Source organism: Battus philenor, unplaced genomic scaffold (assembly GCF_028537555.1).
Source record: "Battus philenor isolate CCGP_79_NKW_IND1 unplaced genomic scaffold, ilBatPhil1.0.hap1 SCAF_5, whole genome shotgun sequence".
NCBI classification, from domain to species: Eukaryota; Metazoa; Arthropoda; class Insecta; order Lepidoptera; family Papilionidae; genus Battus; species Battus philenor.
The window spans coordinates 8148113-8165739 of record NW_027181715.1 but is presented as its reverse complement, the minus strand read 5'-3'; the positions used below and the strand labels follow the sequence as shown (position 1 = coordinate 8165739).

General features: G+C 31.9%; 2 protein-coding genes across 7 annotated transcripts; one reads left to right on the top strand and one right to left on the bottom strand.

The window, feature by feature from the left end:
- Positions 1-1838: 1838 nt before the first annotated feature.
- Positions 1839-5966, bottom strand: LOC137929975 (uncharacterized protein C9orf85 homolog). 3 transcript variants are annotated; one of them, XM_068773141.1, is made up of 4 exons: positions 5948-5966; positions 5441-5789; positions 5249-5343; positions 1839-3125 (listed from the first exon to the last, which is right to left on the bottom strand). In XM_068773141.1, the coding sequence occupies exons 2-4, from the start codon at positions 5750-5752 to the stop codon at positions 2975-2977; spliced, it is 558 nt and encodes a 185-aa protein (XP_068629242.1). In that variant the 5' UTR covers positions 5753-5789; positions 5948-5966; the 3' UTR covers positions 1839-2974. The 3 variants fall into 3 exon arrangements, with proteins under 3 accessions (XP_068629242.1, XP_068629240.1, XP_068629241.1); XM_068773139.1 differs by lacking the exon at positions 5948-5966 and adding an exon at positions 5880-5940; XM_068773140.1 differs by lacking the exon at positions 5948-5966 and having other exon boundaries at positions 5441-5827.
- Positions 5967-6537: 571 nt separating this feature from the next.
- LOC137929438 (uncharacterized) lies at positions 6538-16723 on the top strand. 4 transcript variants are annotated; one of them, XM_068772384.1, is made up of 12 exons: positions 6539-6799; positions 7255-7351; positions 9879-10207; positions 10341-10451; positions 10540-10631; positions 11377-11477; positions 12476-12541; positions 14281-14398; positions 14945-15053; positions 15132-15167; positions 15238-15382; positions 16600-16723. In XM_068772384.1, the coding sequence occupies exons 2-11, from the start codon at positions 7257-7259 to the stop codon at positions 15378-15380; spliced, it is 1200 nt and encodes a 399-aa protein (XP_068628485.1). In that variant the 5' UTR covers positions 6539-6799; positions 7255-7256; the 3' UTR covers positions 15381-15382; positions 16600-16723. The 4 variants fall into 4 exon arrangements, with proteins under 4 accessions (XP_068628486.1, XP_068628485.1, XP_068628484.1 ...); XM_068772383.1 differs by having other exon boundaries at positions 6540-6799; positions 15126-15167; XM_068772385.1 differs by lacking the exon at positions 15132-15167 and having other exon boundaries at positions 6538-6799.
- Positions 16724-17627: the final 904 nt, after the last annotated feature.

Sequence of the window (17627 nt, the reverse complement as noted above, 5' to 3'; positions counted from 1 at the left end):
TTTATTTTGTATATTAATTATAATATATTAGTGAAATAAAAAACATTTATTTATGAAATAGTTAAATACTGCAAATAGTTGTTAATTAGATATATGCAGTTGACTGTTAATATGTTGTTTTGTATACTAGTTGAAAATTTTCCGCCCAAATCGAACATTTCCATTTTAACAACTATTGTAACATTTCTTTTTAGGAATTTTTACGTCGCGTTGTTTGTTTATTATAAATTATAAGCCCGGTATGTGACGTCATTTTTAATTATTTCTGAAAATAAATTTATTCAAATGTAATTTTAATGTTACAAATAAATTTTCTAAGAAATAGTCTTTCTCTGTACAAAATCCTAAATTATACTACCATTAATATTTCTCGGTCACTGATTGAGATCGAGTACATGGCATTAGATAATTCAGATTTTTTTTGTTTTAAATATTATTAGGTTAGGCGTCTCATAAATTAATGTAAATTTTAAAAAGATTTTGTAAAGATAACGCACTAGCGTTATCTTTACAATATAATATACAATGAAATTTCATAAACCGTAATGAGTAAAGCATTACAAAATTTAGTATTTACTAGCTGTTGTCCCGAGTACTTTTAATTGAAACAAGTTGACTACACAAAAATTTTTCAGAAGCAGTTTACTATAAAATTGTATATTAACCAGCAACTGTTTTTGAAGAGTGTACTCGTCATGGAGATGTAGTAAAATTTTGTGTATGGACGATTAAACTCGTCAGGAATGTAGATCATTAGCTATTTAAATTGTAATTTATGAGAAAAACCAAACTAATTCTCAAATTTTAATATCTTTAGAATATTTTAAGGCTATGCTGAAATGAAACAAATGGAATATATAAACTGTTTCAGATGAAGTCATGCATCCTCGTAAGCATTGGTTGAAAAAGTACACCAGTTCGCAATTTGAACTTATTTATGTGCGATGATAACCTTTTTTAGATGTTAATCTTAAAGGGGTAAAGACATAAGTCAAAAAGTGGATTTATGGATTAAAAAAAGTAGGCAGCGCAGTAACTTTGAATTTTTGGTGATCTTCACCTTGCTGTATCAAACCCCAAAAAGTGTGTGACACTGCATGTCTTACCAAGTGTCGGCGGTTCTTATTAAATAAGTACAATGCAACGTAAGAATTTCAAGTGCGTTAATATACAATTTTTCACAAATGTTCTGTAAATTACAATTTTTGTCTCCAAAATGAGCAACTAGAGCAGCGACGACTTTATTTCACCTACAATGTAGCGAAGATGTACATGTATCGTCTTTTGAGCAAAGCATAACTGAACGGAAAGAAAATCCGGACACAGATAATACCTGGAATACTAAAGGAGGTAACAAAATACCTTTTCAATTTTCTGGGAATCCTGGTCAGCAAGAAACAGTACCAAAACATAACAGCTATCTGTATTATAAGGAATATCACTACCCAGAAAGAAATTGAATTCTTACTTTTATATGTATAATATCTGATCGAATTTATTGTTTTTAGTTTAATAAGTAATATATGGTAATGTTAACCAAAGAAGTAAACATTAGTTATATTTTTGATTTTATTAAACCGATTTTTTCATCCAATATCTTACAAGCATAACATTATATGTAAACGTTAACATTTTTACACAAATCCAGGTGCGTCCGTGATGGCCGGCCAGGCATCTGAGGGTAGATAAACATGCACTTTCTATAGGGAAAGTTGCGCACGTCACTCGTCTGTTACCCAGAGGACCAAGTAAGCTGGTGTCCATCCCTCTATAGGTGATCCGGTCTTTTACTCCATAGGCAATCGGCCGTAAAGGAAAATTAATCTCCCTACAGCTACCGTATCCACAAAGTCGGTAAGACTAGCAAGAGCAGCGCAATGCAATACCGACACTAAGTTCACTTCGAATCCGTTGTAGAAGCAAAAGTACTCTGCTTAAATTCGCTGCTCACCTTCTTACCTCTGAAATGCCGACAATGAGCAGCTGTCTCGCGCAAGCCATGTAGATTCCTTTTAACTTAATCGTGAATTATGTAATAAAAAGCAGCTTACAGTAGTCGCATGTGGTGTCGAACTTAAAAAAAACACATATGAAGCCAATTTATTCGTAACATGATTGGTGGAATATAGTCTCAACTTGAATGATATATAATTATATATTTCGGCGCGCACAAGTCACGCATACATTATATTGGGATATAGTATATCGTGGTACAACTTGAAGCAAAGGGTTGGCACTATTTCAGTCATTGTGCCACCCTCATTAGTCAAATCAAATAGCCCGTGCTTCCCCAATTTCTTGTAACACATTTTTGTCACTTTTCACATCACTGCCTAATAACATATCCAGCAACAACAAAACAGAAGAAAGATGTAACACATCAAAACAATTATAATAAAACAAAGCGAACATAATAACATGGAACTAAACATGAGAAAAACTTGATTTTTTCACTTAAATATTTATTTTTAAATTATTAGATGTTTTATAAGAAAGTTTTTGTTTGTGCATATTTAACAAATTCAAATATGTATCCAAACACTGCATTTTTAAAAATATAACCATGTGCTATTGTATGTTGCTGTGTATTGTAAAAAGGATACAGAAGAATAGATTCTATAAACGGCATTTTACTTAGTTATGTGTGAAAAGGATTGAAAGGTGGTTCATTTAAAAACAAGTTATTAGTATAGTATGGCCAGGCTTAAAAACAAGCCTACATCTGACTTCATGACGTTATCTGAATTTATGCACCAAATTAATTATATTGTAATTATAATTACTCAATAAAATAATTTGTAGATAGGTAGTAGAAAGTTGTTATGCAAAATGGACTCATTGGTTATGACAATGATCTATGCACATTTAAAGCTTAAGGGTAAGCCCATCCCTTAACATAAGTATTAACAGCTCATAAAATTTTAATAAAAAATTATTATCAAAGATACAATATTTATATCTAGTAAAATTTTTTTTATTGATTTTTGTCGTCTATGGAAACATTTTCTTCAAAACTGGAAAGACTGAGAGAATCATCATCCATGTTCATGTTATCCATTTTCAATAATAAATCTTCAATACGCAGCGATGTGTCGCCATTCACAGTTTCTTCCTTTTTTAAAAATCTGAAATTTTTCTTAAATTAGAAATATATTTGATACAATTTACATTAAATTATTAATTGATAATTAAAGGAAATTATCTAAAAGGAAAGGGTTTTCCAATACCCTATCCTTAACAATTCTTGCCAAAAATTTTTGAAAATAAAAGGTAACTTTTTTAATTCTATAAAAAAAGTTTACTTATTTTGATACAGTGTGTGAAAATGAATACTAACACTTTAGCTGCTTTTAATAAAACATCTAATCACCATCAGCATACATCTTTCTACACTCAGTGTGTGCATATATTTTGCTATTTTATTGATTTTTATTTCTGGCATTATAAACATTATTTACATTTGATATTTTAGGTCAATTAAGTTTTGGTTTTCCAGATTTCAGTTGCTATCAGATGAATTTAATTATAAAAATACTCTACACTTTGCTACCACTTGCAATCTTCAGGTACATTGTCAATGGTCCTGGATTATACAAATTAATAGCTATCTAAAGTCTAGTGTCCAACCAGACCACTCTCCACTATGAATTATTTGCGCTTGTTTGACATGGTGTCGACTATTACAATGATCAATTGAAAGTTATACTGAGCAACAAAGAAAATTGATATTTAACAAATAAGATATTGAAATATTTGTAGTTTTTTGTCATTATTATAGTCAGTCAAACAACCTATTACACTCTACAATACAGAAATAGGTTTTATAATTAACACTATAATCATTTTTATTGACATTATTGTGTTATGAGGGACTCATAAACTTGTATCCACATTAGTTAGAATAATCACTTTGCCAAAACAGTAAACAAAAGCTTATTATTGTATTAATATTGTCATGATCAGTCTGGGTAAATGTGTACTTTAATAAAATACTCTCTAGATAAGTGTACATGACTTCTGTGAGTTAATCCATTCCTAATTATACTAAGCAAAATCTTCATAACTTATGTAGACTAGTAACATTTCTCAAGGCCAGTGGCGTACCTAGAACTTTTGCCGCCCGGGGCGATCTCCAGTTTGCTACCCTTTCTATTATATGTCAATCAAATAGTGGTTTTTGATTTAAAAAAATATTGATATATTACTTCAAAGTAATCATATAAACTTTTCAAAAGAAATGACATTTATAAACTGACATCAAAAAATTTTAGGAAAAATTGCCGAACAAAGTCGTAAAGATCCTTTTACGAATTCAACGAATTTTAATGAATACAATAAAATAAAATTATTATCTTGTTCTTGAATTAGAATGCAAAATTTACACTAAAATGCATTTATATACACCGAGGAATAATATTCGAAATCATAAAGTTAATCATAATTTATATAAATCAAATATTAAACTTATAATAATCATTTATTATTCAAGAAAGAAAATAAATTTGAAATGAAAAAGTTGCTTTTTACAACCATAAGCAAATATAAAAAATGCCGCCCCAAGGTAAGTGCCGCCCGGTGCGGACCGCACCCACCGCCCCCCCCCTAGGTACGCCACTGCTCCAGGCATGGTATCTGAGGGATCCAAGGGTGCCCAGGGATATGTGCTTTAAAAAGTTTAGCAAACACCTGGATGAGAAAGGCTAGGTTAAAAAAAAAGATTTGGTGAATCTCAGAAATCAAATGCTCGCATCAGATTGTTACATAAAGTTCATTTTCAGACCTTTGTTAAAAACACATGACTGTACAGTGAAGTAATGAACTGTGTACCTCAGACTGATTAATACTTATGTATTATGCTAAACTAGTTATTATTATTAAGTGAACTGGCAATATACATGACCAAAATATAACATGTATGCAAAATAAATCAGATATTTGGATGCATGTTTATTGAAGATTTGCGAAATACAGAAAGCATTTTACTATCAAAATATTCTGGAATTATTATTGGTCAGTGACTATACCCACTTAATCAAATGCAATGAACAATATAGTTCTTTATTTTATTTTTTGTATTAATAGTTCATTGAATTATCCTCCTTAATTTCTAAGAGAAAATATAGTTTTAGACAAATATACTTTTATCTGAATTATAGTCACATCAGTTTCCTATCTAATAAAATTGTATTTAAAAAATACTGATTGTTAATTTAAGGTTTAATGTTTTTTTGATAAATAATGATGATACCTTAATAAAGTACGACGTTTTCTTTCTGGCAATGTTTTTAACATTAATTTTATCTTATCCTGATTTACATTTTCTTTAGCTTCCATTTCAATTTCCTGTAATTAATAAATTGATATAACAACAATAATTAAGTAGGGATTTGAAATCAATGTTACCTAGTTGTTTATTACTAATTTGCTGTAGGTTACTCACTTTGTTATCTTTACAGCATTTAGCGCAAACTTTCTTCACCGATGCACAATTAACGCAGAGCACATGATAAGCAAATTTCACAGTTTTCTGTTCACATCCGACACATTTTCTAGGAGCATCAAGTGGTTTATATTTCTTATACTTAATTTTCCATTCTATAATTTCTTTGCATCGTGCACATACGCCAGTAACATCTAATGAATTTAAAAATTTAGTCTTTCTACTTGAATCATGAAGATCGTTTTTGAAAGCAGTCCTGTTTTGGTGTTTTTGGCCTCTTGTTCTGTTAGTATTTCCTCTTGAACAACTCATTTTATTTCTTTAATTTTTTAAAAAATGGTATAATTATCTGCAATGAAATCATAAATATTTTTTAAATGAGTTAAGTCTTCCCGTAATTATTAAATAACCTTAAAATAGAACTAAAACCATTTCATACACTAATATTTTTTATGAGGTTGTAGTAAATAAAGCACGCTCTTCTAAAATATAGATTGTAATACGTACCCATTGAATTTCTTTTAATTTATGATACCATACTGAAAAAAACCATAGATAACTTCTACCTTGTCGGAATAATATCAACTTGATAACACGGTGGTGATTGCATTATTTAAATATTCAGTAACCGTTTTACTATTTTAGGCAATACTTTCTTAATCAATGTTAACTTTACTGTATATTTCAAATAAATACAACTTATATGCATTAAACAAGCAAATTTTTAATGCATTATCGAAATAACTTTATTGCAACCTGTAGAAAAAGTATTTTATTTTAAAGATAATTCAAGCTTTAAAAATAAGCCTGTTAGAACAAAATTCAAATTATTTAAGCTTTTCCGCAAATAAAATATGGAAAATTTAAGAATGTCCGGAAAGTAGGTGGTCCGAATTAAGGTGGTTTGGTTAAAGAAACTATTACTTTTATCTAAGTATTTTATTATATTATCTTTAAATGTCCCTAATCATACATTTAATATTTTAAATGAAATTTCTTAATCTCATTTTTTTATAATGACTTACACGTGGACTACAATACAGACAGTAAAACAAATATGTTATACATGGAGGCTGATTTGCGTACAGAACTAACTTAAGTGCAATTTTTATTAAATGTATTTCTATACAAAGTCGAAAGTTAAAAGAATAATATTATGATGAATATTTAAGTTATGGTTATCAGAATGAATAAGATGTCATAAGTTTAATGAATGTACGAAAAACGTACATCACTAAGACGCCGGGGTAAGGTGACTTGGCCAAAGAAATAATTTTTGAAAAGTTATCTCGCAAATATATTGTATCTAAATCGTTGACGTATAAAGCGTATCTAAATATCTAAAATAATATCAAAAAGGTAAATGCTTTTTATGATTTTTATTACTTGTAGTTAATGCAATGAATATATAAATCTGAAAAGTTTGACAATGTCAGAAGAATTATTTAGTATATTGTAATCATTAATACAACTTAAAAGCATTAAACAATTTTGTAGTAAGCCGAAGAACTTGGTATAAAATAATTTCACTGTTTTTGAGCTTTTTACAATAACATTTAACGCTACCATTTTATACATTACTGCAATGGCTGGTCGAAATAATATCTTCTTAATTGTTTAATCGATTAATTTTTAACATTAATATTTGTAAATTTTTTATTCATTGTTCTATTTCTTTTAATCATGCCCAAAGGCGTTATTTTAAAGCCTAAATTCTTTCTATTTAGAAGTTATGAAAATTTTAAAGGATTATAATCCCCGATTTCAAAAATGAGTAGGTTACATTTTAAATAAATTTCTATTTTTATTTTCAGCTATGAATTCTATGCGAGGAAGAAATTTTAATTTTAATAATGGCCCAGATGATGGGTGGAATAATTTCTACTCTGGCCCTAACTTTGGTAATTTTAGGTATGTTAAATTTTTAAAAATTTGATTTTAAGTCAGTCTACAAAATTCATAAAATTATATGAACAATGAAAGCTTTGCATGCTGCAGTCAATTTTGGAATTATTACATTAATTGTGTCAGTGAATTGATCTGAGTGATTGCACTTCTTTTCCATTCTGGTTTCTTAGATGGGTCTTATTGCTGCTGCTGATTGGGTTACTATAACTATTTACAATACCTATATTTGCTTTTAATTCCATAATTATCTAATCTATTCATCAGGGTGTTTTTAAGAAAAAATGAGACTGTGATGATCTGGAAGTATTATTTGAGTATACATTTAATAGCTCCTTTAATTAAAATTCATAGTATTTTTTGCTTATCTAAGTGTCTCCCTAAGTATTAAGAATTTAATCAAAAAACTGAAGCCTGCCATAAAGTGGTGAGAAATATTGTAACTTTTCCAAAATTTGGGCAATGATTTTGGCTTTCATACCTTACATAGTATAACTAGTGTATAAATTTAAGAGGAGGAACATTTAATTCATTCTGGAAGAATATTTTTGTGGATATAACAACTATCAATTATTTTGTGAAGTATGTGGTTTGGAGTTGGTTTATAGGGAATATATTATGCTATTGGGAATTTTATTAAGAATTGGACATCAGTCTGCTTGATTAGTATAGCCTTTAAGCAGTTAAAAAACAACAAGGATGTTGAGGATGGATTGTGGGTGAGCTTCTGAAGATAGGTGGACAACTAGTGTTGAAACGCCTTCAGGACCTGTTTAACACCATCCTTCACAAAGGCAAGACACCACAGACGTAGAGCAGGAGTATGGTATTGCTGTTTTCAAAAAAGGAGGTGATATATATGCTGAAGAATTATAGACACATTTCAATTCTGTGCCATGTCTAAAAGTTGTCTTTGAGAGTCATTATGAATTGTCTTGCATGCAGATTTGATGACTCCCAGCCTCTGGGACTAGCCTGTTTCTGTAAAGGTTTTAACACCTCAGATGACATATATACACTGCGGCAGATTACACAGAAGATAAATTAGTATAATTGGCCACTATGCTTGTTGTTTCTGGTTTATGACAAAGCCTTCGATTCGGTCAAAACTTAGGCAGTGCTGCAGTCCCTCCAAACATGCCTGGTTGACTATGTTGAAATGTTGAAGTGCTAGTATGAAAACCACCCAGCTTACAGAACCAGAGCTCGAAACCAATCCAGTTGCAGAGAGGTGTTAGACAAGGAGACATTATCTCTCCGAAATATTTCACCACTGTGCTGGAAAATGTCTTCAAGCTCATGGACTGGAGTGGGCTCTGTATCAACATAAATGATGTGTTCTTCACTCACTTTTGGTTTGCCGATGATATTTCTTAATGGCTGAGACCATAGAGGACCTGGGTACAATGTTCGATTATCTTCTTAGAGTCTCTGGACAAGTAGACCGTAAAATAAGAAGAAAATGATGTCTAATAATCATGTCTTGCCTACTTAAGTAGTTGTCGGAGGTGCTACACTCGAAGTTGTATTAATTCTTTATTGTAGAGGGCTATATGTACCTGGGATAAAACATCCAGCTTGGTAAGATCAACTTCGAGAAAGAGACAACTCGCCGAATCCAACTCGGATGTGCAGCATTCAGCTCCGAAACCTATTCTTGTCCAAAATACCGCAATGTTTGAAGACATAGGTCTTTGACCAATGTGTGTTGCCAGGTATGACATAGGAAATAGAGACGTGGTCACTTACGACAGGCTTCATAAGAATGCTCAAGGTTACCCAGAGAGCAATGGAGAGGGCTTTCCTCGAAGTTTCGCTGCGAAATCGAATCAGAAATGAGGAGATCCGCAAAAGAACCAAGATCACCGATGTAGCTCGAAGAATTGCTCGTCTGAAGTGGCAGTTGGCCGGAAGGTTCTCGAGTGGTGACCACGAGCTGGTAGACGCGCCGTGGGGACGACATAGTTGTTGTCTCTTGGAAGTCGCTGGATATAGGCAGCGCAAGACCGGTCATCGTGACGGTCTTTGGGGGAAGCCTATGCCTTGCAGTGGGCATCCTGCAGCTGAAAAGAAGATTGAGAAATACTATTATCTAAATTTTGGCCTATTGATCATACAGAGGTGGTCACTTTATGTCACTCAGCATTCTAAACAATGATTTATTGCAAAGAAAATTGGTGGTTGTGTGAATTTCTGCTTTAATTCATACATAATCAAGTAATTAAATATTACTAGATTATTTACTGTAGTGCTATGTCAACGATTAGTCCCCCTGTGTAAAAGCAAGACAGAAATTTTGTAGCTGCATGCCTGATTGCATAATGCATAACCCTGCTCATTCATTACTTTTCATTTATAATTGTCAAACCTTTCTATTTCCAATAGTATAAAAAGTTGGAGAGTTCTTCTATAAATTGTTTTTTATTTCAATTTAGAATCCAGTTTTTGTTGCAAAACTTAGTTTTATAATTAATACTAGCTTATAGGCCACCATTTATTGTCGAAAAATGAGATGATTTACATTCTGTTTTAGGAAAGATCGCTATAGTAATGCCTATGGTAATTATAGAGGGGGATATGGACCAATGAATACTGGTGGGGGTGTTATTGGTCCAATGAATGGTGGAGGATTTGGACCAATGAATGCAGGAGGATTTGGACCAATGAATGGTGGTGGTTTTGGACCACCAAATATGGGACCGAGACATTTCGGACCCAGAAACTTTGGTCCTGGACCTGGTCCAAGAGCTTTATTCTCACCTGGAGAAGTTCCTTTTATGATGGGTAGAGGATTTGGCCCCCGAGGTCCGAATAAATTTAAAAAGAATAATATGGATAACAAGACAGTTAATTATTTAATACGTAAGTATTTATGTTTTATTAGTTGTGATAAAGAGTATATGTTTTAATATCAAATTGTCGAACAGTATGTTATCATCATTTAAATTTGAACAATTAACAGCATATGTTAAAATGTAGGTCCATTTTTCTATAGGTTGTGGAGTTCTAAAAGAGAATTTGAAAAATTTACCTAAGTCATTGTTGCAATTAATGGAGCCAGAAAGTTGTGGCTTATGCGGACAGAATTTCAATTCTTTTGCTATATGTAAGTTAGTCATTTAATGTTTAGTTAAAAAATTGGTAAGTCTCATCATATTTAGATTCATTTATAACTTTATTCCATATTCTTGCAGCTCGCACACATTATGTTTCCAAAAATCATCTCAAGAATCAGAAAAAATGGTTAACACAACATTCTGATCCAGGATTTCAGCAAAATAGAGAGGTAATTGGACAATTTGTCAATGTAATGTTTCCTTAGGAGTTTTATTGACTATTTGGTTCACATAATACAGGAATGAAACTCACACTCCAAACAAACAAGTTTATGGGACTATATTTAGTGAATATTCATTGATCACTTGCATTGCTGTCCACTTTGTCAATCATATTGTTGACAGTCAAATACCAAGTGAAGCTTATGTGAACACTGTTGATGAAACTGAAGCTTACATTGCAACAAATTGTCTGGCCACACGTTATGTTAACGTTTGGTTTTTTAATACATGACTCTGCACTGTTCTGAGAATATACCGAAGTGTTGTTGTACTGTCAGTATATTCAAAAGAAACAGCCTGCATGAGTGTATCCATATGATTTTGCAAGTCTTTGTATCACTTTATGTGAGTAATGCCTATGATAGTTATTCATTGATAATTACTTTACTCAAATGATAGGTCATAGATTCCCAACTTTTTTTGGACTAAACCCCCCCCCCCCCCAGAAAAATTCCAACTCCTTCATTTACAAAATAGTTACGCCATTATAAGACGAGCATTTTGGGGGTAAAATATATTTTTAATTTGCATTTGTTATGACCACACAACCGTCCGCTAAAAAAATCCTAAGGCCCGATAAGGGGCGGTACCGTCACTGTTGGGAACCTATGTGGTCAAAAGTCAAACATATTATTTTAGGGATAAATTACTTGCTTCATTGTAGATAACAATGCAATCAAATTTTGTTTCCAGATACCATTTAAGTCGCGCGACTTATATTGCGAATTGTGTGATGTACATATTACATCTAAAGCACATGCTGACTCCCATTACGCAGGAAAGCCGCATCGTGCGTAAGTAATTATAATAGTTCTTGCCGTGTTTTCTAAAAATAACACAGTCTTCTGTAAGTAAGGCAGATTGTGTTCAAAAAGATTGTGTTAATAATTCGTTGCTATATAACTAATATTAATATTAACAACAGTTCTTAATTTGGCGTGGAAAAAGATTAACAGAACTTACATTACTGTGGGAGTTTTAACTAATATACTAATTATTACTAAGTATAATAATTAAAGTTAATCAATAACGCAAACAGAGTAATTGAAGATATGTGATCCAAATTTTGACCCCTTGCAATTAACAATACGTTCACAAACTAAAGATAAAAAAACGTTTCTGCCCTGAATAAAATGGTTAAATTTTTGTAACATTTTCATTCAAATTAAAAAATATCTTTATCTCAGTAGGCATTTACACGCATTTTTGAATCCTTTCATAAGTTACAAAAAACTTATAATTATTCTGCTTTTTTTGGCTACTTTTCCAAGAACATGATGAAATAACTTTAGTAAAACTTCCCTTCAAATCTTCTTAAGACACAAACCGAAATATATTGTGAGAAAAATTGTATGAAAATTTAAAAGTACTAAAACTTATATAAAAATTATTTATGCGTCAAAAATTTTAATTGGATTGGCCATACTATCCCAGAGATAGCTATGTTCTTGGTTGAAAAGTATTAACGATTGATAGTTAGGCCCCACAAGTTAGATTACAATGTGGTTGTTTTCATGGACATACCACTAGGCGTATATAGCCAAATAATTGTGTTGATAATATATATTATCTTGTAACAAGCAAAACTTCTATGCAGGTTTATTAATTTTAGATCATGTACAATACATCGCTATGCAAAGTACTAATTAATCGCACTAATTTAATTTTTTTTTAGTGTGCGTATATTGATAGTATATAGGTAAAATATAAATTTAAGCTTAAATTTATTTTTAAATTTGATTTAGATTGAAAATTAGATTTTTAATAAAACTTTTGCATTCTTTATTTACAGTATCGTAGAAGGGCGCAAAATGCCTCGCAATCCAGCTTTGTTGCAAAAAAATATGGCTTCGCGTTTGTAAGTATAGTTCTAATTTTTTTTAATTTAAAAGTTACAATTTGAATTATAAATTTGTATTTTGATAAATATATTCTGAAATGAATAGCATGTTACAGCAGTTATATTCTCATATAATAGCAGTCCTAGAACTTTATACTGTCGAAGCTTATAGGTCGTAAATTTTCCAAAGTTAGCAAAATATTTGACATAAATGTATAAATACGTTTCATATAATTATATATATACCGGTAGCCCACATACAACACGGTATCGTATAACACTGTTTGCTAATTGCGAAAATCCTTCTTCAAAACGGCATCCTATAACACGGTTTTGCTATAACGTGATGAGAAATGTGCAAATCCTTTGTACGTACAACACTGTATGAAGTTCTATAACCGCGGCGAGGCTTGCTGGCCAAAAGATACAGTGTTGCAAAATGTATGTATGTCCTTTACCGTACTTGTAGCCAAAGCTTTATATAGGCACGCACGAGCCGATAGATCTGATGCGTATTAGGTATTCCATGGCATGTACCGGCACTTGAGACGGTCGCCAACGGAGGCAGTTTAGTTATAAGAGTTTTCCTCGCGGTTTTGTCCTTAAACTAATTTACGACCGTATCAAGAAGATTTGCGAACCACGTGCACATCACTTTCAAATTGTTGGAAGAGGAACACGATTATTCCTCTCTTCGGGGCCTGTGTCGCCCACAGCACATTGAGGTACGCCCTGTCAGAATGGGAACACCCAATTCCTGCATAATAAATAGGCAACGCCTGCAATAGTTCTAGTTTAAGGTGCGTGTGTGTATTTTTAGAGGAGTCAATCAGTCGTCTCGTTGACCGAGTTCGTCTCCGTGACCTGAAAACAAGTGTTTCGTACTGCTTCTAGGTAGTCTATGTCGAGCCACGGTGTGTGTGTCGAGCAACGTTTTTTAATCGCTTGATCACTAGAGACGAAAAACGGCTTATGTACGACAATCCGAAACGCAAAAGGCAGTGACTCAGCCGAAATTAATTACCACGAACTACTGCAAACCCGGATTTACATCCCAAAAAGCCACTTCTGTGTATTTGGTGGAATACACACGGAGTGGTTCACTTTGAAATGTTAAAACCTGGACTAATCCCTCCCTCCTCGGATTACCATTTATTCTGATCACTGCAACATTGTCTTAGTGGCAAAAAATTCGAAAATTTTGATGATGTCCAAAATGCTATCCCAACATATTTTACAGAAAAACCGATTGATTTTTACCACTCCTGCATTGAAAATTTGTATACTAGATGGCAAAAGGTTGTCGACAACGAAGGTGAATATTGTGGATTAGAGATAAAAACTTGTTAAAACTGTAATCCTGTGAATTTAATTTAGGAAGGCAACATTACTTTCCGATTCCCCTAATACATACATTTATAGTAATGCTTTAGAACCCTTTTTTTTGTATTAGCTCTCTGCATCTCATGCAACAAGGTTTCACACACTGCATTCTACATAAAATTAAGTATGCCTTATATTTGAGTAAAAAAGTTAAAAAAATGCTTGCTTAATTTTAAAAGCAAATCATCAAAGCTCATAGGCAGTCGTCGATTCGAATAACGAACTATCCAATATATAGAACAATTTAATTATAATAATAAGTTGCTTTTTCATTTTGATATATGGCTAAAAAAAATTAAAACTGACGGAACTTGGTCCTGAATAAATCTTATTCATTTAAATTTTACAAATAATAAGTAAATGTTTTAATTTAGGGAACAGCTTATCCGGCGAGAGAAGAAAAATTTGAAGCCCGTTGAAGATGAGGAAAAAGGGGTGGAGCTAGAAGAGCTTAAAGCTTCACAACCAGATCTATATTGTATGATATGCAAGGTATGTTCATACTCTGCGTCAAAACAACTTGCATTTCGTTTGTTTGACATAGAATTTCCATACTAAGGACCTTAAAATTAACATTATACATACTGATAACTTAGGCTATAAACTGTGAATGAACAGGTATTTGAAACAAAATATAGATTTAAAACGATTTAACTCAGCGTTAGTGGTGACACGGTCTGCTACAATAAAATATATTATTATTGTAGATCACTATTATTTAAAGGTGCTGCTATTTTTGTTTATAGCCAAAGGAATATTGTGCAAACACTTCAATTGTAAAATTTTAGCATCATTGCACTGCTGTTAGAGGACTATCAGAATCCTTGATCACAGTTTTTTGTTTTATTAATTTTGATAAGAAGCATTTTGCTGAACTAAAGAATATGCCATGCTCTTAAACACTATGTTAATCTAGAGGCCACAGTGTTTTTAATGCAAAGATCTATAGCAAATTTGATGTGTTTAAATATGTAGATATATTTAAACACATCAAACGTGATTTTTGAAACCACTAACCTATTCCTAAACGTTTTTCAGACATCTGTTACCTGCTCGGAGCAAATGACCATGCACTTAAATGGAAAACGACATTTGTCAAAGGAGAAGCAACATATTCTAAAAATGATGAAGGGTGGAAGCAAAGAAGGTATTTATCTCTTGGGTCTTTATTTCTTGTTATATATGTTGTTTATTTAAAAATTACAATCAACTATTATAGTTCCAGACAAAGGAAACATCAAGGAGGATGGTGGTGAGAAAGGTATTTAAATGGAAATAGAAATATTTAGTAATTATTTTGCAATTTTACTTAACGTTTTGTATCTAAACAGGAGAAGGAAATGACAATACAGAGGAATCTGCTGAGATGGAAGTTGGGGAAGAAGAGAAAGGTGAGACGACTGGCAGCCAAGAAGAAGAGGATTTTGATTGGGGTAATGGAAGTGGCACATGGGATGAACCTGAAACTATCTAATGGTAATGGTATTTTTAATATATATAAACTAATAGTAAAGATATAGGTTCACATCCCAGTTAAGGAAATATTACAAAGATCGTAATAATATTACTAACCTTTTTGTTTCCAAGATAGATTTTATTATATGCTCTCACCCTAGCTTTTAATAATTTTTATTATTATTTGTACTGATAAGTATTCTCTGCACAAGGTGTTAAATATGGACCATGGCAGCAATTTTGGAAATTACAGAATTATGACAACTGTTTTATTTTCTTAGTGTTCTATTCCACATTGCTCTAGACCATGATTGTACAGACTTATTAAGACTAGGGGCCACTCGGGCAAATCATGAACTGATGGCGGGCCGGCCGCCAGAAGTATAGGTAATTAAAGACAATAAAGAATTGATAATAATTAGAATTCAATAATTTTTGAATGTACGAGAGTATTATTTTTGCTGTCGGCGGGCCACCAGTATTCGACCGGCGGGCCGCGGTCTGTGCATCCATGCTCTAGACCAGAGTTCCCCAAACTTTTTTGTGTCGTAGACCCCTTGCCGTGTTTTTCCGTGTTGGGTAGACCCCCTACTTACCTGATATTGATTTCCTGTAAATTTCTAACTGTAGTGAAGTTTAGTGTTAACTTAGTAAAAACACATGTTAATTTATACATTTATTAATTGAATTTAAATTAAAACGACTCAAGATAAAATTTTGTATATGTTATGTAAAATATACGTAACATTAAATAAACATAATTTTTTACTTCATAGGTACTTTTATAAATAATGTAAATATTTTGATATTATAAGATAGTATGATGTAAGTAAATAGGTACTATCAGTGTATGCGTTGAGATCCACTATTGTGGACCCCCATTTTCATTTCATGGACCCTCAAATTTTTTTTCGCTGACGTAGACCCTTAAGGGTCGATATAGACCACTTTGGGAATCACTGCTTCAGACAATGTTTTTCCAAAGTGACTTGTCAATTTTTTTTTAATTTTTCAATCAATAGGTTCCTGTTTTCATGCAAAGCTTGAAAATACATGCCAAATGTCGTTACTGAGGAAATTTCTGTTAATATGTGTACACATACAGTTGAACTTAAATATAATAGAATGAATTTAATTAACATTGAATTATAGACTGACAAGACAAAAAAACTCACAATTTTTATTTTAACAAATATAAGATTGCTTTTGTATCTTTCATCCTTCATTGTTTGTTTCAGATACATTTAATAGTGTGCTACTGTTTTTAGTACATACTTATTTCATATCTACATAAGGCGATACTACGTCAATAATTTCATTATATACAAGGTTGTCAAAGTTTATTCCATTAAATAAAGTATATATAAGTACACAAAGCTTTTATTTTACCTGCAAATTATGAACTGCTTTGATGTTGCCTGGTTAAATTATTTTGATAGAGGTGTTATATTTTATTTAATAAAAGTATTTTTTCCATGGTACTAGTGAAAGCTTTATTTGTCGAGCTTTGGCTTTAAGATTGATATTGATTCATTACCTGAAATTCAAAAGAAGCATGTTTATTTAATTTATTTAACTTTAAAAAAATACATATTTAAAACTGAGATTCAAGATGTATTTCTTTGCATTTACTTTTAATGTTTAAAATCCAGGTTATAGTCAAGTAATTGTTGTTGTTGTACTGTTGTGTGTGCCAGTATAAATTATTCCTCTATGACATTGCATATATGTAGTTAATAAATATTTAAAATTATAACATGGTATTAACTGTACCAATTAAGTACTTTTGTTGTTTAATGTAGAGAGAAAGCAGTGTTTTTTTGCTTCATTGAAATTTGCTCGAAAGACTGGTACTTTATAATAATTAGAGTTTAGGGTTATGATGGATTGTTGCAAATATTATCAAAAATAAGCAATTGTTGGGTCGCCAGGAGTTTTGTGTTCTCTATGATCAACAGCATCAGTAAGACTTTTCCAGTTCTTTGACATGCTGTTAATGTCGGACTATTTTCTCCTATATGACATCAAAATATATGCCGCCTCATAACCTCCTCATGGAGAGACAAAACGTGAGTTAAGGGAGAAATATGTTAAAAAAAAACTTATAGACAAAATTAATAAACTTTTTAAATCTAACTAATTTGCTTGACAACGTTGTATAAGCCTGGCCTGGGTCGAACATCATGTTCATCACAACATAGATGGCACACATAGTTTTTGAAATCTTAAGGCTTTAGCTCACTGGGAGCACTTCAATAGCGGAGGC